Genomic DNA, 21,694 nt, shown 5'->3' on the forward strand with positions numbered 1-21,694 from the left:
ACTAGATAATGCCCAGAACTCGGTGTGAAAGAGACATGTTCAAGGGCATGTTCTCTGTGTTTCCTGTTCTTATTCGTAACTGGCTTGTATCCATTCCTGTTCAGGTGACTTGTTATGAGCCTTTAAGGTTTGGCTCTGTGTTAACTGCAGCATAATTTATTAAGTAACCTAACATCTTGTGACAATTCCTCCAATGTCCTTTTGTTCAGTGTCCTCAATGTCTACCATTTAACCCAAAAGGAAGTTGCCATCCAAATTTACTTGTTAAACCACCCATTACCAGCTGTCCCTGTTGTCGAATGGGAGTCTTCTCTGGGTGTTTGGAGATATCCCTCATGCCATCTGTTGCCAAACCACTGTTCCTTCTGGGTAGCTGTTTCTTCAGTTGTACTACTAGGAATTGCCTGGACTGTGAGAAGAGTATCAGTTGGGAGACATAATTGTCTATTTTCCTTGCCAATAGCTGTCAATGTATCTTTCTACTTTAAGGGCAGATACACATGGGAACAGAAGGTAGAAAAGAAAAGCAGCAAGGAAACAGGCCACTGATATTCTGAAAGGGATATTAGAAATAAAATGATCCAAACATTTAATTTTTCAGATGGGAACATTGTGGTCCAAAGAGGTTTTGATTTGTTCAAAACCATAGGACTAAGCAGACCATAGCTGATGAATTCTCAGAGTTCTATGAGTTATCATTATTTTTATTTTACTGTAGTATATGGCGTCACATACCCTGTCTTAGAAAACCATTCAAAGAATAACCTCTTCGCTCCAGTCATTCTGATGAAAGGAAAATACTGTATAACAACTGACAAGATCAGCGCATTAGGAGACCGTCTCAAATGGTGGTCATGTAACCCATAATTGCACACACTGGAAATGCACCAGCAGTGGATTTGCCCAGCAGGAAAGGTGTTGGGATGGCTTGAATGCTATTTCACTAACACATTATGTGGCAATGTTCATATGGCGCCTAAAATTGCTAAAATCACTTTTTAACAAAATTAATTCAGTTGACAAAAACTATCCAAGCCAGTTTGAGGCATTATATAAATAATAGTGTGTGACAAGCTTAAAATTTCAACCATTATTTTAAAAAGGACAAAATCAACAGAATAAAATTCCATCAAGGTGCCTTCAGGAAAAGTCAGAAAGCCACCAACATTTTTAACTATAGCAACTTAAAGCAATTTTGTTTTATCAAGAAAATGAGAGCCTATTAACTTGCCAAGCCAGAGTATTTTTTTTGTAACTTGTAAAATGGTTGTATTTCATTATCTTAGAAAATGATATGTGTGATTTGGTGACGGCAATGACATTTAAAAAATAGAACAGTCCTCATTTTACCCTTACATTGGCCAAGCCATTATTGGGTTAACTGGTTATCCAGGGGGAGGGGAAAAAAGCCAGAATCTTAAGTTTTACCTACCACTGACTAAATCACTAATTCCCAACCAATAATGAAGTTAGAAAAACCACTGAATGTAATTACATAAAAAGGAAAATTGACCCAAACATAGACTGCCATGTTACTCAAAGTTTAAATAAAAGAAATAAGGAAGTGTATGTGTGTGACTGCATAGAAGGACTCTATACTCCTTCTATCACTACTTTAATGAGTTTTTAAAGTACCCATAACTCTTTATTGTTTTCAGCCTAAATAGGAATGAGTTCACAAAACATATGATTTCTATTGTAAAAGATGAAGGTTGACTTTCTTCTAGAAGTTGTGATGTTAATTTGATAAAGACCAGCGGTCACCAATCAGATCCCTTTGAGTTTCGCAAATATTCATAAGAGAATTGTTACAGTTTTCGCTGTCTTCTCTTTGTCAAGTTACATTCTGTCTGAATTTTCACCTACCCTCTAGTCCTAATGCCCCCCAAGCACCACCTTTTGACAATAGGCTCATTATTTCCAAGTCTCTAAAGTAGCTTTCTGGTCTTTAAGTGCAAACTGTCTAAAACAATTTCTAAGATATACTGTTAGGGCTCTAAGGGACTGGAACAAAATCCTATTCCAAAGAGATTTATGCTTCCTCTGTATTTTCTTTTCCTAGACTTCTTTGTTAACTTAGTCCGTAAGCCTTATGCATACATCAGATCTACTGGGGTTTGTAATGGAATGTAAGGTCTGCTGGATATATTTAGTACAACGTCTAACCTCTATCCTAGCTGGTACCTGAAACTTTTCTTTTGTTGTCTGAAGACACACCTCAAGCTATAGATTCCCAAAGCCCTTTGGTTTTTAAGTGGCTATAGCTCACATTTCCGCATTAGGTGTATTTAGGGCTGTGAGAATGACAGTCAAATCATCATTTTAAAAATGCTAAAAAGCTGTTTTCCAAAATAAATACTCTTATTCCAAATAAGATAGACATATCTCAGTGGGACAGATAAAAGAAGAAAAGCACTTACTTCTTATGTTTGGGGAGTGAGGGGGTCCCCTATTCTCACAGTCCAGTGCTGCAACTTGAGATTATTTTAGAAAAACTGACAAGTTTTCATAATAGTAGAAATAACAGTAAGAGCATTAAAGCCTTCCCCAAGTTACCTTGGGCTTAAAAACAGAAAAAGAAGCAGTGGTAGAATTCAAATGCAGACCATACGAGCTACCAACTTTGTTCTAAAGAGTACAAGGGACTATAGAACAGTCAAGGACAGAATGCAAAAAAGAAACTATATTCATCAAAGATCTTCATAGAAAATAAGGATTCCAAAGATCAATTCACTTGACAAGCTTTCTTTCCAGATTTCACTACTAAGCACCAAAAGAACACACTTTGCCACACATTTCCATAAACACACACAAGTTACCCAAATGGAACCTCTAGGAACTTTTAACACAAAAATTGTATCTAGATCTACTTCTTAAAACATTTTGGTCTTTGGGCAACCTGAAGTGTTATCATTTTCCTTCCAATTTTTAAAATTTGTGTGCAAGTTTGGCAGATTTTCAGGCTCTGAGAATAAAATAAATTACTAAGTGGAAATAGAAGATGTGGCCAATTTCTAAACAAAATCTTCCCTGTTGCTGGAATGTCTTCACTAACTCATCTAACCCAGAACTGCCGACCGCCATCTTGCTTACTTGTGCTTGTAGAATGTGGGGTCTCTTCTTCCTCATGATGCTCATGGTGAATGAGGGGAGGATGTGCTTCCGGGTTCCAGTTTCCTTCATGAGCAGTAGTGCCATTTCTGTCTACATCTGCTGTGATGATGGTTAAATACACTGTGACTTGTTATCAATCAAGCTTTAATGATTCTGTTCTTCCATTAAAGTGCATGCTATTTAACAATTCTATGCCAAAGTATTATCTCTGAGCATCCACTCTCAAAAATTTTGAGTGACTTTACCTAATTGGTCTCAAGAGAAAATCAATGGGCTTGGAATTTCTTCATGTTCCCTTATTATTCCACTATGATCAGTTTGTCAAAGGCAGCACCATAAATCCTTCAAACATATTCATTTTTATAATGAAGCAACATAAAAATATACCCACATGGTATAATTGATAAATGACTCCTAAATGGAATTAAGTATCCTCATGAAAGTCCACTAAGAATTTCTTGATGAGATACTAGCTAAATTTCCCACTGTGTCCCGATGATTGACCTTTGCAGCATCATAGGCTTTGAGGGGAAAAAAACCTTTCATTAAATATGCATAACCCATTACCAGTTATCCTTGCGGTTGTCTGAAGTAGCACTTCCGGATTTGAATGGCTTGGGTTCCACTGGGTCCAGTCCTTGTTCTGTTTTGTGTGGTCAAAAACCCGTGGTGTGGTTGAAACTGTGATAACGATGATTGAAGCAATTAGAAAAATGTTATTTCTTGAGCCTTCGCCACTTGTCTCGCATATAGTCTTGTTTCTGTAGACTATGCAATGAATCATCTATACCAGGTTGTATAGATGGCGGCATGGAAATGGAGGGAAAGCAGAGGATGCCTTCAGCTTAATTCAGCCATATTGGTAAGCATCTCAGTGTCCTTTGCATTCTGTCATAGAATACCTTGGGGTTCAGAACATGAGATCTTCCAGATAAAACAGTCAAAGAAGCTGCAGCAGTAGGAAGGACAGCTTTGAAAACACCAGCCCTTCACCGAGGATAACCAAAGGCGCCATTTTGCCCATCCATGCAGTCTGTAGTATCCCTCTGCACTTGAAAGCCCAGGGACTTAGTCACTGTGTGCTATTTGTAGATCCTCAGGGTGAAGAGGCAGATAACTGAAAGTTATACCATGATAATCACTTTATGTTGTTAGTAATTTCAGTGGGGAAAGAAATGTCTGAGCAGCCAGAGCTTTCCTATAGATGATTCCGAAAAATATTACCTACCTAGAATAGCCATATGTTTTAGCTGTCCATTTCTGAATATTTATCAAACACTATGGTATTCTCATCAAATACAAAATATGTCACGAGCAAGCCATTCATAGCCAATGAAAGAAAATAAGACACCACAGGTAACCAGCCACCATCACAGAAGCACAATGGAAAGAAAGAGGCATACATCCACCAGCACCCTGATATTGTCACCCAATCTGTTAGGGTTGGAATAGGAGATGTACCTAACAGAAAGATCATGACAAAATCTGAATCAATGTGTTTTGTGGAAAGGTTATTTGCAAATCCATCCTAATTGTTTCAAATTTTATTTTGAAACCCAAATAACACAAAACTGTTTTCAGAACTATAATACTGTCAGCTCTATTTTACAAGTTATGAAAATCGAGTTTAGAATCATTAACCACATTCTCAACAAGCATGAAAAGGTGCTTATTATCAAGCAGTTATCGCACCCCTCCAGAAGAAAGAGGGCATCATGTTGAATTATGTCCATAGGTGCTAAGCAGAAAAGTAAACTGAAATTGGAAAATATGCCATAGAGATTTTAAAAATTAACAACAACAACAACAACAAAAAAACACCATGGGAAGTTTTTCCCTGAAGCCTGACCATACAATTCATTTGCAGGTAGATATCTTTGGGTTACTCCCCAAGGGAATTTAATTTCTTCAATATCAAGACCACGTCTTTACTAATGGGCCTACCTGCAAAGCTGGGCCACATCCTGAACACAGGAGACAGTGTAATGTAAAACTCCAGTGTTTTTGATTATTTGGTTTTTGTTCTGAAGTTACCAAAAAGAATTTTCTTATTCCATAGATTAAGCTCTGGAGGGGTGCTGGGTCTAAAAAAAATCACTTAAAAGTTTAGATAGAAAATTCTAGTTCCTTTTGAGTATTTGTTATATCAATGTTATATATTCAGATGCCTTCAAGGCCTAAGCTATTTTTTTTTTTTTTTTCTGGACCCTTTCTTCTCTGTGTGCTGTCCGTTTGAGGATTAAATTGTCAGGTTTTAATGGAATGGATAGAACTTCAGTGAATTGGGGGAGCTCACATAGCACCCCAAAAGCCTTTTTTCTAAGGAAAAGCAAAACTGTGATGGAGTCAGGTTCAGGATTCTCAGCTCTATTCAGCAAAATCTTAAGTCATTATAGGTATGTGTGGAAAACTCAGTAATCTGGCAGACTATTAGACCAACCTTTGCATGTTTTTAACTTTTTAAGGACATCTTTAAAGCTCAATTTCCATCTCTTTGTTCTCAAAAAGTTTTATAATTGTCAAAAATTTGGATACTATTATGTACCAATAGTGGTTTCATTTTTTGCTTTTAATAAGTGGTAATGTCTTGTTAAAGCTAACCTGACATTTGCCCTTCCCTTCAAGGTCTTTGGTGTCCAGCTCATTTGTTAAAACTCTGGATTTGTTCCTTTGACCTTAGTCGGGTTTTGATTAAGATAATTCTTGAGTTCCAGCTCCCATCATTTAAGCCTTAAGGGCCTTCAATTTAGGATCTTCTACAACTTTTTTTTTTTTTTTTTTTTTTTTGAGATGGAGTCTCGCTCTGTTGCGCAGGCTAGAGTGCTGGAATGCAGTGGCGCTATCTCCTTCCTGATTCACGCCATTCTCCTGCCTCAGCCTCCCAAGTAGCTGGGACTACAGGCGCCTGCCACCACGCCGGGCTAATTTTTTGTATTTCTTAGTAGAGACGGGGTTTCACTGTGTTAGCCAGGATGGTCTCGATTTCCTGACCTCATGATCTGCCCGCCTCGGCCTCCCAGAGTTTTGGTATTACAGGCGTGAGCCACTGCGCCTGGCCTACAAATTTTAATTAATACCCTCCTAATCACATTCTTCAAGTCTATTGCTCCAACAGACCATGAGATTCTGAAAGGCAAAGGCTCTGGCTTTTTTCATCTTTGTGTTTCCAGCACCTAGCACAGTAAGTACACAATGAATATTTTTTGGACTGTTTTAATGTCATCCTCTGACAAAGCCTGATCATTCAAAGACAATCTGTAGCAGTAGACTTCATTGATAAATAAAACAGGAAGAACCTGAGACATTAGAAATTTTATGAGATATTTTCCCCACTTCTCAAAACATTCTATTTCTTCTTCCATAATCTCATCAAGATATAACTAAGGTATGATCACAGGTTCACCTATTTTTCACATTAACTACTTCTCAAGAGAGATACAATTAGGTATCACTCAGATTAATCAATAAGCCTTGCATAAATGGCTGTACTGTAATTGATTATTCTTACTGGTGCTGGAGATAAAATCTTCATCATCATCAATGCCTGATCCAGAAAAACTGAGGTGTCTGTCTCTTTCATCTTCATTTTCTTCATTTGGCTCCCAGCCTGCTGAGATGGTATTTGAAGACGTACCTGTTGTGGTGACTTGCATTAGTGGCTGAGCTGGATGCCAGGCAACCCACTTGCAAAGGAAGAAAATCAGGCACAGAAGGTATAATGGATTTCCCGAATTTTTAAAAGAAAGTGAGGGAGTTGACTTGCATACCCCAAATTCTTATGTTCTGGTCTCCGAAGCTAATACATAAATCTCAAAACAAGTGACTGTGATCTTTAAAACTGAATATTCTCCTTAAGAAAGCTAAAATAGGTCTTCAAAGGCCAATGAAAACTCCCCCACGCTTTCAGATGTGTTTATTATTAACTCATTAAGCATATGCCATTAAAGCCAAGCCGTCAAGAACAGAATGGAAAGGTTTCATAGTGCCTTTATTTATTTATTTATTTATTTGGTCAAGACTCCTTCAGAAAAATTTGGAATCTACACCTGTGTCAGTCATTTCATTGTGTTCACAATTTGCTAATTCATTTTTTGTCTTCAGAGATGGAAGCTACACTGCAGTTCCCAACACTACTTCAGCATAGAGCAAAAATGTGGAGCCAATTAACAGAGAAATCATTTTTGGCATTATTAGGCAATCAAAGGGGTTAACTAAAGTGAACTGTGGTTGAGATATTGAGAAATTCTTTTTCTTTTTGAATAAAAAAAGGAGATGAAAAACTTCATCTTCTTCTCAGTGGTTACTGTAGACAATGTCTTTTTACTAAAACGGGGTTTTCTACATTTTAAATGAGATTCAGGCTATCTTAGGGAATGAGCATTTGCCTTTTCGTATGATTAGTGTCTACCCCAAGAATAGTTCCATTGATGAAGATTTTCTATATTTTTTCAGATCTAGCTATGCTATTTCCTCATGAAAGTCCAAGACTTTTTATGACTGTGGTAATTTTAGAATATACATGAATAATCTTTCAGAGTCACAATTTTGCTACATCATTAAAAAAAGCTTATTCCCGTTTTATAGTCTCTATATTAACCTTCTCCTGGGCTATACTAATCCATATATTAGAAAGAAGAAATCTGCTTATTGGTGCCATACAAGCAAACAAACAGATACCAGAGTTCATGATCCTTCTAAAGTCATAATGAACATTTGTGAGAATAGAAGGAACTTTAGGCTTTAATAACATCCCAGAGGTCAATCAAAATTATTCAACACTGTCAAGAAAACATATGCTATGAGACAATAATAACTCATTACCAGCCATTTGTGTTGTTGTGTGAAGATGATTCTTGGACTCTGATGGTAGAAACAACCATGAAAACCAATCCTGGGTTTCTTGCCTCTTGGTTGCTGTCTCAGTTGCTGTAGCACTAGTGCTCATCAAAGCTGTTGTAATCATGATTGAATTGATTGTTGAAAGATTAATTAACAGTTCCTAAGAAATAGCATTGAATATGCTTGTACTGTTTTACTATTCAAGAGAATCATCTATATTTGATATAGATAGTGAAAAGAATGGGAAAAAGCAAAAAAGTTCCATTTTTTTTCAGAGGCTCAAACTGAAGTTTATAGAATGTCAGAGAGGGAAGGATCTTAAATGTCATCTGGTTCATGCTCCTTATCTTAAAGATTTAAAAATTGTGCTGGACAGAGCTTCTGACCTATCTGAAGTCAGAAGCCTAATTAGCAAGAGTGAGGGCTCCAGGAACACATGAGAGCCATCTTCAAATTTTGAAAGTCTATATAATGTAAAAGAGGGATTAAATTTTTTGTCTCTGGATCCAGGAGGCCAAATTAGGATCTGTGGTGAAAATTTCAGGGAGATGAATATTCTTCCAAATGTTGGATTGAAAAAAGCAATAATCTGAACTATCCAACAATGAACTTCTTCATAAAGTATTAGGTTTCCCATAGTCAGGAAGATCACTTGGCAGGAAAGTTGTGTAAGAGATTAAATTATTAGAAGTGTTGATTGAACCAGACCATTTAACATCCTTTCCAAATCTGAGAGTTTATGATTCTAAAACCCAGCTCTTCAGAGTCCTAGCTCCTTAATCTTCTATACAATCTTGGGCAACCAATACCATTCTCCAAGAATTTAGAATATGATATTTCTGCCAGCAATAGATACATAATCTTAACAATCCAACACACAGGGAAAATGACATAGAAGTAGAAGATTGAAAAATGTGCCTCTCCACTTTTCTCCATTTAGATTCCAAATCCTCTCACAACCTTGCCCAAGGTAATTTCTTATGTCAAACTATATTTTGCAAAGCAGAATAGGACATTTTGAGTCTCATTCTTTGAAAATAGGATAATCAATCAGGAAAGACAGACAGAGATGAAGTGACCCCAATGATCTTGCTAATAAGACCAGAAGCAAGAGTCTTGATTTAAAAATCTCCAAAGACCGCCATTTCTGCAACCAATAATGCACAAAAATGTGTATCAGAAGAATATGAGCTAACAGTAGACAAAAAACTGAGAACAAGTTCAAGCAGAGAGGCTGAAACCATCATCCCCAAACACAACAGTAAGGTGAGTTAGATTTTTTTTTTTCAGCTATCAAGAAAGCCCAAAAATGACCTAAGATGAAATACTGCCAAAAAGACCTTTTCCTTCACATTCTTTGTCCTATGAAGATAAACATTGTCAACATTTAAAAATAGCATTTTCTTTATTCTGCAATTTCTCTATCCCTCCTCCCCACCCCTGCATGATCTTAGACATTGTGATATGGCAATAATAACATAACATGAGCACTATTTTCCTCATGATTATTTATAGAAGTAAAGAATATAATTTGTCCAATGTCATATAAGGCAAACAAATGCAAAGAATCATTTTTCCATGTTTATTACTCCCCTCTGCAGAAAGAATGCCTAGTTATTTTGGAGTATGGCCATTACCTCCATCAATGAAAGTTAATAAATGAAGGTGTCCTTGCAATCTCCCATTTTTACAGGCTTTGAATCGTTCTTCCCCAAAGCTCCTTTATCAATACACTTTGCAGGTATATAGAGCTAAGAGGCACACACCCAGGGAGCTAGTTAGAGGCCTAGATTCTGATATGGAGCAATAGGTCATTTCCTACATTTTACAGCTGAGATTTTAAGTGTTCAAAGAAGGGTTCAGGGCCTACACTTTGATGAGAGAAATCTGCATTTCCTTCTCTTATTATTGGCTGTGAGAATCAGAACAGCAGAAAGGAGAAGCCTGCACTTTCCAGCAGACTTCTTTCTAAAGGACATTTTCTCATTGAATCACACAGTCAATTCATTCATTTGTAGTTTTTCATAATTTCATTCATTCATTCAGAAGTATTCATTCATAGTTTTTCCTTCCTCTTATGGAAAATTCATTCTGATTCTACATACACATTGCCAAAAGGAAAACATACAGGACATTTAAGAATATCAGTCATATTCCCAGATCCACAGGCCTTTCTGATATACCAAGTGGTACAATACCCTATTCTCACTAAGAATGGTGAAGGAGATTTGACGTGATGATGGATGTCCTCTCCCCTAACACTAAAAGATCTGACATTCAGGAGTGCCGATAAGCAAAAGACGAAGCAGTTTACCTGTCATTGCTGTTGTTGTGAGATCCTGAGTCTTAGGCTATGAATTACCAAACCAGGACCAAATCCAGTTATTTTGCTTCTGTGCTGTTGCGTGGCTGTTTGAGTGCACAGTTGAAGTAACTGGATCAATTATGAAAATATCACTTAGTGATATTCCCTCTATAAATCTTCACTTTCAGTTCTGTCTATATATGATGTCTGTATCTATTATTGAATGATAATTAGAAAAGAAAAATCTAGGCCTTGTTTTATCTTTCCAGACTCCTAACATCTCCCACTATCTTAGGACAACATCAGAAATGCAAATTCCACATGGGTATAAATTTCATGCTACTCATTCTTCAAACTGAACCTCCTGAATTCATGATCAAAGCAAAATCAAGCAGCAACTTAATAACCTGTGAAGGAAAGAAATTTTCTATTTTCTTGATTGGGCGACTGAGCCATGAACTGGAGGTTTTCGAAGCAGAATTTCGAATGATTGCTTTCATTCATTTATCTTTGGATTATCTTTGAGTTGCTAGTATGTATTTTTCACATCTGTCTAACATTGTACCCAAGTAGCTTGTGATGACAACTGGCATTTCAAAGCTCCACCCACATGCATCAGCCTCAGGTCAAACTTCATACTTGAGCAGGAACTTTGCAAAGAAAATGTGTTCAAAGTATAGAAATCAGATAAAGCTTCCTCAGGTATCCATCTACCATTTCTGTTACTTTTTATTCTAATTCAATATGTGTTTCTACCAAAAACCAGAGTAGCCAAAGTTTTTCTCAGATTAGAGAAAATATCATCAGTAACATTTTGCAATTTAAAATCTCTCATTTGACTCTCAAGTTTGACTTGAGTCCAGCATATTTCCTTGTTGAAGTGGAGTGGCAAAAACCATCAGGATAAATATCTAATTTAAGCCAGTTGAGATTTTAAAAGACCACTTTAAATTATATATCCCTTTGAAAATCTATGTTATGACCTCCTTCCTCAAAAAAGAGATGCTACGTATACACACACTCAAAATTTTGCATATTATTTCAGATGGTTCTAGAATGCCTTATGGTCTATCATTGAACCTACTGAAAGTCCATGAACCCTATGTTAAAAACTTTGACTCTATATCAAATGCCAACAGGCATTTGTGCCCCACTGGCACAGTACGTTCTATCCTCTAAATCAGGCTTGTCCAACCCACACCCTGCGGGCCACATGTGATCCAGGATGGCTTTGAATGTGGCCCAACAAAAATTCATAAACTTTCTTAAAACATTATGAGATTTTTTGTGTGTGTGTTATCCCATCAGCTATGGTTAGTGTTAGTGCATTTTATGTTTGGCCCAGGACAGTTCTGCTTCTTCCAATGTGGCCCAGAGAAGCCAAAAGACTGGACACCCCTGCTGTAAAGGACACATTAGTTTAGAACAGAGAGTAGAGAAATAGGAGCCAATTTTACCCATGAAGCTTCCCGACAAACCTGAGCATCCCCTGGAAAATCCACAGACACCACATTCTCACCTCAGAAACTTTATTAAAGATGCATAGTTCCCACCACCCTCACCCAATAGTACACCAGGAAAAAATAGTACCAGAGGAAACAAACCTACAAGAACAAGATAGAAATAGGTGTTATTTTTGTTTTCCTGAAAGGAGTGGTATGAGGGGGAAAAATAGAAAAAGCTACTGCCTAGCCAGCAGAATTTCTAATTTTCCCCACCTAAATAGGCCATACCAGATCTGGAAAAAAAAAAAAAAAAGAAAGTATTCCTTTGACACCCAGAAGACAAGGAAATACAGTGTTCCAAGGCAAGAGTCAGTTTCCTGAATTAGTTTAGGTTTCTTGATCCCAGAGAGCTCCAGGTCACCAATAGGAAGAGGCTGATGACACTCAAGGTAAACAGCCTGCTGGAAGCCTAAAGCTACCCAGATGGTTATTCTGACTAGCTGTCCCTATTGCCACCCACTACAGGCCCTTCAGGAAGGAATGAGCCAGCCGAGCCAAAGACAGCCTTCTTCTATGCTCTTAGCCAGCGCTCCTCTTGACCCCTGCCCTCCTGCAATGCATGAGGGAGGTTTTGCAATCACTCCCTCTCACTCTGTCCCAGCTCTCAGTCCAACAGTGATAAGGTTTTGCAAATCTCCTCACTGGACTTTAGAGATACAATTCTATTCAAAAGCCTATCGGTGTTGAGTTTTCCTGTCATGCCATTATGCTACGTTCAAGTTTCCACCAGGTTGTTTGCTTTGGTACCTTTCTTTGCATGAAGCGATCCACTTGGAGCTGCTACTGGCCCATTGGGTCCTACAGTACTTCAGTGACTCTCAGGTTAAACTTGGACTCATCTGGTAGACTCATTAGTCTCTTTCTTTTTTAGCTGCTGAAGGAAACTTAACTAATTTATCTGGGAGGAGAAAGGCACAATTCATTTCTCAGCCCAAATCCTGGACTATGTTTTAGTTAAGTCTTATAAACACTCCTTTTCCCTGATTTCTAAACTAATAGTATATGGTCTCCATGAAGGTAAGTCCAACTCTGAATTCCTAGCATCCTAGAGCCATGTCTGGCATACAGAAGACCTCAAATATTGATTCAATGAATAAATATCTCGGTAATCTTTGCTTCTCTTCAATGTTACTTCCTACCCATGTTTATCCTTGGATCGCAATCATTCTAATAGGCCTGGTACATAGTAGGTTCTCAAAATACATTTGCTGACTAACTTAGGAAGGGAAGACACAGTTCTTAAGAGATATTCTATGAGGGTTAATAAAATGTGCTAATTGCCTTTTTAAAACACACATGAAATACTATTTTGTATAGGCTATTAGTGGCTTGAATGTTAGCTATGTATGGTCCCCACAACTTATGTTTTATCAGGATTTTCTTCTTTGGTGGGAAGCGGTACTTTAGGGTAGACCTATTCTGCTTCCTGCTGAGACCACTAATTATTGTGTTTGCCAGCATCTGACAAAATTGCATGCCATAATGATATGCACCTTTGACATGGTTACTTTAAAAAGACAGGAACCCAAGAAGCAGTGAGTGGCTAGCAGCACTGCCTGCTTGGTTTGCAGAAGCCTCTCTCAAGAAGGGCTGCCCACGGGACTACCAACAATAAGCTGATGCAAACTCAAGAGGGCCAATCACCCAAGAAAGCATGGACAGCTTGAAAAAGCTGCTTTTTAAAAGGCTTCAAAGAATGTGCAGGGAGTGATGGGAACCCCAAGCCTATTTATATCATGCCCTCAGCCAGAGACTGACAGAAATTTAAAACACTATTGCACAAGTGACCTTATAAATGAAATCACAGTGCTGTGGGGGTTTCCCTGGTTTCTGGGTGGCGAGGAATAGAGAAGGGCCCTGTCTTGAGTATTCACAAGCTAGCGCATTTCTGCCACACTCTTTGGGGCCCAAGTTTCACCCCTCAGGAGCTATAGCCAGGAAAAGAGAAAATCCACACCATACTAGGAAAACTGCTCCAGATGCAGATGTCCTATTTGAGTTTGATTAATCCTCCATTGGAGGAACATGGCACATCTGGGAGCCCATTTCAAAACAAACTGTAGAAGAAAAGCAAAGAGGGAAACAGAGGAGACAAGAGATATGTAAACACTTTCCAGTGGAGCTGAAGCGCAAGGGGCACACTCCAAAGAAATCGAACGCAATGTTTACATACTTCCACTCTTGCAGCTCTGAGTAACGAATTACCCCCACACACCAAGTAAGTATTGAGAACATTCCCCAACAGGCTGGAATATAGAGCTCTTAAGCTGATTTGATTTCACCAGAAAACTCATCCAGATATGCTTCCTTGGACCAAAAATGAAGGAATTGTTGAGTAAATCATGGTTGATGAAAATCACTGAATATCACACTATCAATAGTTTAAGTGTAAATCAAGTTAAAACATAAAAAGCCACAGTTGACCCATGTATGCCTACAGTTCCATTATTGGAACGCTAAGCATGTGGGAGTTATTTATATCCTACTGCTCAAGGTCATCACCAAGTTCTGATTGCAAAAATTATAAAAAATTGCAACCTCAGGCATAAACGGGTTTTTAAAAAGGTGATAGTGGAGTGGTACGCAAACTGTATGATCCCGACTTTATGAAAACAATCTTATCCATAGGTGGATAAGAACAAGAAGGAAACATGAAAAAATGAAAATGGTTTTCATACCAGGCTTGAATTGTCACTGTATCTCTGGGGATAAGAGAATAAGGAGGGCTCTCCCCAAAATAAAACTTCCTATATGGCACTTCTTATGCCAAGGTAAGAAAAACAGTTATAGATGAGGAAAAAAAGGTAGGCAGTAGTAGTCAGTGCATACAGTTCACTGACAACCACAAGAGCCCACCTCCCCAGATGGCATCACCAGCTTCCAGCTGTCTAGAGATGAGGAAATCAGCATGTGAGTGTGCAATGCTCAGGAAGGTCAGAGACATTTTGCCAAGGAATTGCTATTGGGAAGCACAGTGATTTATTTTCCTTACTGGTAGCAGGGATTCTGTCTGTGCTGTCGGTGATCCAGGGACCGTCTTCGTCTGGGATGGGGTGTGCAGTAGAAAAGGTGTGAAAGATGTAACCTCCCGAAGTGCTGCTCCTTTCACTGGAGGATCCGCTGCTCACGTCATCGTCAGTAGGGTTGCTGGGGTAGATGTCTTCAGGATTCGTTCTGTATTCTCCTTTCTTGATATAGCGAGTGCCATCGGGGTTAACAATAGCTGGGAGAGAGAAAAGGTTCTTACAGAATTTCACAGCTCATATTTTGAGTTTGTGGATTAGCATTTAACATAGTGACTTCAAAGCTATTTTCCTCTGCTTTATGAAAATGAAAAACACCTATCTATCCAGTGATGGGACAGAGTGGCAGATGCACTTAGAAAGTGCAGCCTCCCATCCCCCCACACACCCTGGGGATGAGGCAGGAAACAAGGAAGTACTGGGGAGTCCCATCCCCATGTTTGAATCCCAGCTTCATAGAGCTCTGGACAAGGCAACTCTGAGCTTCAGTTTCCTCATTTGTAAAATGGGGATTAAGTGATACATTGTAAGTAAAGTGCTCAGCACAGTATTCAAAATACAGTGGGTGCTCAATAAATAATCATCCTCCCACTTGGTTCCCTACTCTCCCTTCTGAAGTACATATAAAATGTGTTGCTATTAATTCCATATGTTCCTCCAAAAAGGATTTGAAGTAGCAGACTAATAGCCTCAGCAGGGAAGATACATCTGAAAATTGATGAAGATTTAGATTTTCTTTTTTAAGGGGCAAATTTTGTCTGCTTGTGCAAACACCCACTTCTGGCTAGGAAATCAGCAGGTCTAAATACAGACAGAGCCTTTGCAGTTCTCTGTGAAATTCAACCTGGAAATTAACAAGCCCAGATATACACGAAGATCAACATCTGTGGTTTCAACAAGCAAATGACTAGAATGAACTGGAGAAGAAAAAGCCTGAATGGATTCATTCATTATTCCTCCCTAAAAGTATTTGCTGCTCTCAAGTCTGGGCCACTCACTACGCAAGTGAGATGAAATTATTTTCTGCTGTATTGCATTGATGGGACTAAAGGTTCTTTTTGGCCACCTATTTAGCTTGCTCAAATGGAACTTTTTTTTTTTTGAGATGGTCTGTTGCCCAGGCTGGGGTACAGTGGTACAATCTCGGCGTGCTGCAACCTCTGCCTCCTGGGTTCAAGCAGCTCTCCTGCCTCAGCCTCCCAAGTAGCTGGGACTACAAGTGCACGCCACCACACCCAGCTAATTTTTGTATTTTTAGTTGACATGGGGTTTCACCATGTTGGCCAGGCTGGTCTTGAACTCTTGACCTCAGGTAATCTGCCTGCCTTGGCCTGGGATTACAGGAGTGAGCCACTGTGCCAAGCCTCAAGTGGAACTATTAATAATACATAAATGAAAAAAAAATCAACGTGTCAATCACCCTGGTAATCTCTGCTGGTGAGGATTTGACAAGGAAATATTGTTGACCAAACTCTTACAGGTCTGGACTTCAAAAGAGAACTGTGGGCATCAAAGAAACAGGGCATTTATTAAACATCTACTATGGGCTGGGCATACATTAGACATAGTGTCTTTTACAAATTTCCTGAAAATTCTCATAGGTTGTTCCATTATACGTATGAGAAAACTGAGGATCAGAAAAACTATGTCACTCCTCTAAAATCTCACACGTGGTGAGGAACTGGGATTTCAAACCAGGCCTGACCAAGACAGCACATCTCATGTCATAGCCATCATGGTGTGAAGCCTCCCCTTCCTATCGCAAGGCACAGGTCAGGCACAATTCCTTACACAACAATGTGGGGCTGGGTTTGTATGGTCTACAAAGATTCTCATCCGTCTGCCACTGCAACATCATGCCCATGCACACTGTCAGTGTCCAGCTGTGAGGAAGCAGAAATCAGACCTCCTCAACACTGTACTGTTTCCCATTAAATGAGGCTCAGAGGCAGTAAGATCAGGGTTAGCAGACTAGCCTATTTGAAAGTTCTGGTTCAGATTTTCTGATTTCTAAAATGCTGGAATAGGCCAGGCATGGTGGCTCATGCCCGTAACCCTGGCACTTGGGAGGTTGAGGAGGGAGGATTGCTTGAGCCCAGGAGTTCAAGACCAGCCTGGACAACATAGTGAGACCCCCATGTCTATTTTTAAAAAGTGCATGAATATATACATCTGTGGATAATCAAATATCAGGATGATTTAAGATGGATGTGGTATAAATAATGTCAAAACTCATATCAGGAAGTTTATATCCTTCATGATTATCTTTCAATACTTCAGTTATCTCAAACATGAAATTGCTAATTGGGGCCAAAATGCCCCTATGCCCGACACTTATTAATCCCCCTTTATAAGAGAGAACATGACTCAGACCCAGAGTTTTCAGCAGCTACAAATTAAGAACATTATTTAATTTTTCTTACATTTTAATATGTTATTAAGGTTGCCTTCTATTGATGATGTGGTGTTGGTTTTCCATGTGCAATTTCTTTTTAAAAATAAATGCATTTTAAGTAGAAAACAATGGGTCAATTAAATAAAAAAATCAAGTAAATGATAGCATTGTATATATAGAGATACCAAAAACATGTGAAAGTGGGTTTCGAATGACTGAAGTTTGAGGAACGATGCATGAGTGTAAACCAGAGAGCAGTTTCAAGTCATTGCAGAAAAAAGGGAAGGGACACTGAATTAAAGCCAACTGTCCTTAGTCTTAGGGAAATGACTAATTTTTTTTTTTTTTTTTTTTTTTTTTTTCTGAAATGGAGTCTCACTCTGTTGCCCAGGCTGGAGTGCAGTGGCGCAATCTCAGCTCATTACAACCTCTGCCTCCTAGGTTCAAGCCATTCTCCTGCCTCAGCCTCCCGAGTAGCTGGGATTACAGGTGCCTGTCACTACACCCAGCTAATTTTTTGTATTTTTAGTAGAGATAAGGTTTCGCCATATTGGTCAGGCTGGTCTCAAACTTCTGACCTCAAGTGATCCAACCACCTCAGCCTCCCAAAGTGCTGGGATTACAGAAGTAAGCCACCACACCTGGCCTAATGTTCTATTCAAATATACCATAGAGAACCCACCTGAGCCCCTTCCCCAAAATAGGAAAATTCAATTAAGATTAGAAGAGAGACATACTTATGGTAATTGGTCCATCAAAGGCATTGGGCAGGTCTGTGACTGATGTACAATCTTCTTTAGGTGGAGCTATGGGGTAGGAAAAAAAAAAAGGATGAGAACACTTTAAAAATATGAGGAAAATCTATTCTCATTTTTATTAGTCAGTTAGGATGGAGTTTTATTATAACTTGTCCCAAATAATTTTCTTTTTCCAAAACTCCGTAAGTTGGCTAGGAATTTCTCTGTCTTCTGTGATGCGTTTTCCATTTTTACTTGATTTCATAAATTTCTGGAACTTATGAAATTTCCAGAAATTTCCCCACCCCCATGAATTCATTCATTAATAAATATACATTCTATATCAGGCACTGTGGAAGCCTGAGATAGACATGGCTCCTTCTCTAATGCAAACACATTAGGGAGGATTTTTTAAGTTTGTGATTATAAAGGTAATGCAGGAACATTGTAAAAAATATAAAAGTAAAGTATGAACTATCATGAGAAAATCATTTATAATCTGGGCAATCCACAGAAATGATGAGAAAACATGACAGACACACAATCAAATGTTTATCAACATGAACAGCCTGACAATCTGAAGGTTAAAATAACATAATCATAACAAAGAATTTACTCAGTTGAAATATTAAAAACCAAATGAATCTCTAGTCTTTCATTAATGTAGTAATGTATTTATTAATTTAGCTGATCTTTTGAAGTGCTTACTCTGTATAGACAGCTTCTCAGCATGTTGCTTCTGAGGTTGACCACCTTTGGCCTAGGTGCCCACAATATTTTTCAAGGTTACTGTTTTGGCATATCTCATTATTGGTATTTCTGGATTTTTTCCTCTTGTTCTCCATTTATCCTCTGCTCTTTCATCCCTTTCTTTAGGAATAAATATTTCTGCCTGAATCTTGGACCTGACTGATCATCCACAGATGTTACTGGTAGCCCTCTGAGCAGCACTGTCTCAAGCCCCCTGACAACAGGCCCTGAAACTTCCACCCTGCATTTCATTCCTTGTGTCTTAAAAGCAGACTGCAGAGTAGCTGAAGCAACCTTCCATTCATGCCAAAGTGCTTTATTCTGTGACTAGACCTTGAATTGAGCTCTAAAGCCTCAGAGAGCTTTAAACTGGTTTTGCTGCTGTAGAAAGGTTAAGTCCATTTGTGCATTACAGTTTTTGTACTGTGTGTGTGCATACGTAAATGTAAAATGGAAATTTATTTGTTAGGTTAGTTTCTCCCAGAATTGCTCCTGGCAAAGAGGAAGAAGGAGATGGATGGGTGGAGACGGATAGATGGATAGAGAGAGGGAGGGAGGAAGAGAGGCAGGCAGACAGACTGCTATCACAAGTATTTTAAGTGTCCTGCTATAATTTTTGCGTGCGCATAAAAGTGAATAGAAACACAAGTTGAACAAAACAGGTTTTGTTTGCTTCCTAGTACATGCGAGCATCTTTTCCCACAGATAAAAGAGGATAACCTTAACCTGCCCATTTCTTTGGCCTCATAGTGAAAATAACTGTCAGTTTTATACATTCGATTGGAAAAAACAGAAAGTTTTAGGAAAAGCCATTCTTGCAAAGCCTGTTCTAAAAGATTTCTCAGATTTTTTAAAAAAGAAATATCACCTCCTTGGCGAGGCCATTCCTTATCATCCAATCTAAACTGCTTCATCACTCCCCCACACCTGTCACCATCATGCAGCATCTTGCTCTCATTTCTTCTTCATGTTTACCACTATATAAACTTATCTTGTTCATCTTACTTGATGGCTGTTAATGGCACATCTCTCAATCACTGCTTCCTGCTACCTGCCTCCCTCCCTAGAAATATATAAGTTCCACAGATGAGTAATAACTTTATCTGTCTTGGCCAGAACGTTTATGTGTGATGGGGACAGATAAACATGCAATAAAAATGTGTTAAATGGATGAAAAAAGAAAAAAGTACCAATATAATTTCCCAAGGGTCTATTCTTCCAGTAAACACACCTAAGATGTTAACCCCCCAAAATGGGTCTCCAAATATGTACAGGTCAAGCATTTAGATTATCCCTAAATGATAATGCCATAAGAAATAATTAAAGGAAGTTACATCTATAACTCTTCATTTATTACTTTTAAGCATCTACTCAACACTTATATGCCAGACCATATAAAAGGAGAAAAGAAGATGAGCATGCTTCTGTCCCTGCTTGTGAGAAATTCACAAGGTCATCGGGGACAGTAATAATTAATATTAATTTAGCTTTTTACAGTTTTCAAAAATATTTTCCAAAATTATTGCACTTGAAAATAAGGGCATATAACCAACCTGGGAGATTTGGTGGAGTATCTATCTTGTTTCTCATGGAAATATCAGCAGAAACTGACCCAACCTATGAGATGTTTCTGATATTTGTATGTTGTGCATACCTGGAACCAGGCTTTGGATTATGGCTTCTTAATGCCAGGGATGCAGCAACCTCCCCCAACTTCAAATATAACTGCAAGTAACAGTACACTGGGAATTTCCAGGCAGCAAGTTGTAATAGAATGGAGCATGATGTCAAAAACCCTAAGACAGTTTTGTAAATTATTAGAGCATTCGTTCACATGGACCCCCTTCATGCTCCAATTCACCTTAACTTTTATAAAGAACATCAAATCTGGCAAATACACTTAGTGGATGGTGACCCAAATGTGCAATTAACACACTCATGCTCTCATGTCGGATTCCAGGGCCTCATTAGATAGCCTTTCTTTCCATTTAATGAGCTCTGTACTGCTTGGAAAGCTAGACCTGGTGAGGTATTCCTGAATCTGAGGACTTGTTAGAAATTCTCTGAGGTGGGCATTCTCATAAACCTTGGCTTCAACACACCAAAATAACCAAGAGAAACATTAATTATTCAGTCTGGCCACTAATCTCCAGATAGAAAAGCACCCTCTTCAATGCTGGATACATTTTAGTTATCTCAGAAATATTCTCAAATAGTTGTTGAATAAAGGAGGAAATGAATAAACAAATACATGTAGAATCTTCCCTTTAATTCTACCTTCAGAATAAAATGAGGCACTTGACTGAAAGCAAGCTTAAATGAATCAATTCAAGTCAGTTCTGTGTTCACACAGAAGTCACCAGGCTCACATTGGTCCTCAGCCACTGAGAATGAGGGGGAAAAAAAAATCACAAAGGTCTTTTCAAGTTCTGCCTTATTTTCATTTGTTAGCCACAGGCCATGTTTTCTAAAAATATTGCTAAAACTTTAAGCTTATGGAAGCTATCTACTAAGATCGAGCTGACTTTTGTCCCTATAGCTGTTTTATGGGGGGATCACAGCACTGGGACAGGACCACCTACTAGCAGCTTTCAGGCTAAATTAGATTCAGGGATCCTTGCAATGAAATCCTTTGTATACAGCAGTTTATCAAAATCTTTAGCTCACTTAATACCCCTATCATCTGACTCTAATTCAAGACATTTAGAATTTATGTATCCTTAAACACATTTATCCTCTTCTCCAGTTTCTTTCTTATTTTTTTTTTTTGTCTCATTGCTTCAACGAGATTGTTAACTCCTTTAAGACAAGAAATGTAGCCTCCAGTTCCTTCTTACCCCATCTGTGCCTAGTGCAGTACTGAGCACATAGAGGTGATCAATAAATATTCCCTTTAAACTTAAAAACTTACAAAAGTAGCTATCAATATTGAGTCAATTTGGAAAATAGACAAAAGGAAAAATAGTACTTCTAGCTTTATTATTTAATTCATCCATTTTAGTAAGGAACATACCCCCTGTACTTCT

At 38.4% G+C, this 21,694-nt stretch overlaps 1 protein-coding gene across 15 annotated transcripts in view; it reads right to left on the reverse strand.

Moving 5' to 3' along the window:
- CD44 (CD44 molecule (Indian blood group)) overlaps positions 1–21,694 on the reverse strand; it is a 91,551-nt gene that overhangs the window by 26,859 nt on the left and 42,998 nt on the right. For 5 of the 15 annotated variants that reach the window (XM_050758748.1, XM_050758747.1, XM_050758746.1 and 2 more), the window contains exons 4-5: positions 17,919–17,987; positions 14,756–14,986 (exon numbers count right to left, since the gene is read on the reverse strand). In XM_050758748.1, the coding sequence (XP_050614705.1) occupies positions 14,756–14,986; positions 17,919–17,987 (300 nt within the window). Of the gene's footprint in view, positions 1–280; positions 410–3,093; positions 3,214–3,681; positions 3,796–6,622; positions 6,749–7,935; positions 8,065–14,755; positions 14,987–17,918; positions 17,988–21,694 lie in introns of all 15 variants that reach the window. The other 10 variants (XM_050758735.1, XM_050758733.1, XM_050758741.1 and 7 more) reach the window with 8 other exon arrangements.

Source organism: Macaca thibetana, chromosome 14, assembly GCF_024542745.1.
Source record: "Macaca thibetana thibetana isolate TM-01 chromosome 14, ASM2454274v1, whole genome shotgun sequence".
Lineage (NCBI taxonomy): Eukaryota > Metazoa > Chordata > Mammalia > Primates > Cercopithecidae > Macaca > Macaca thibetana.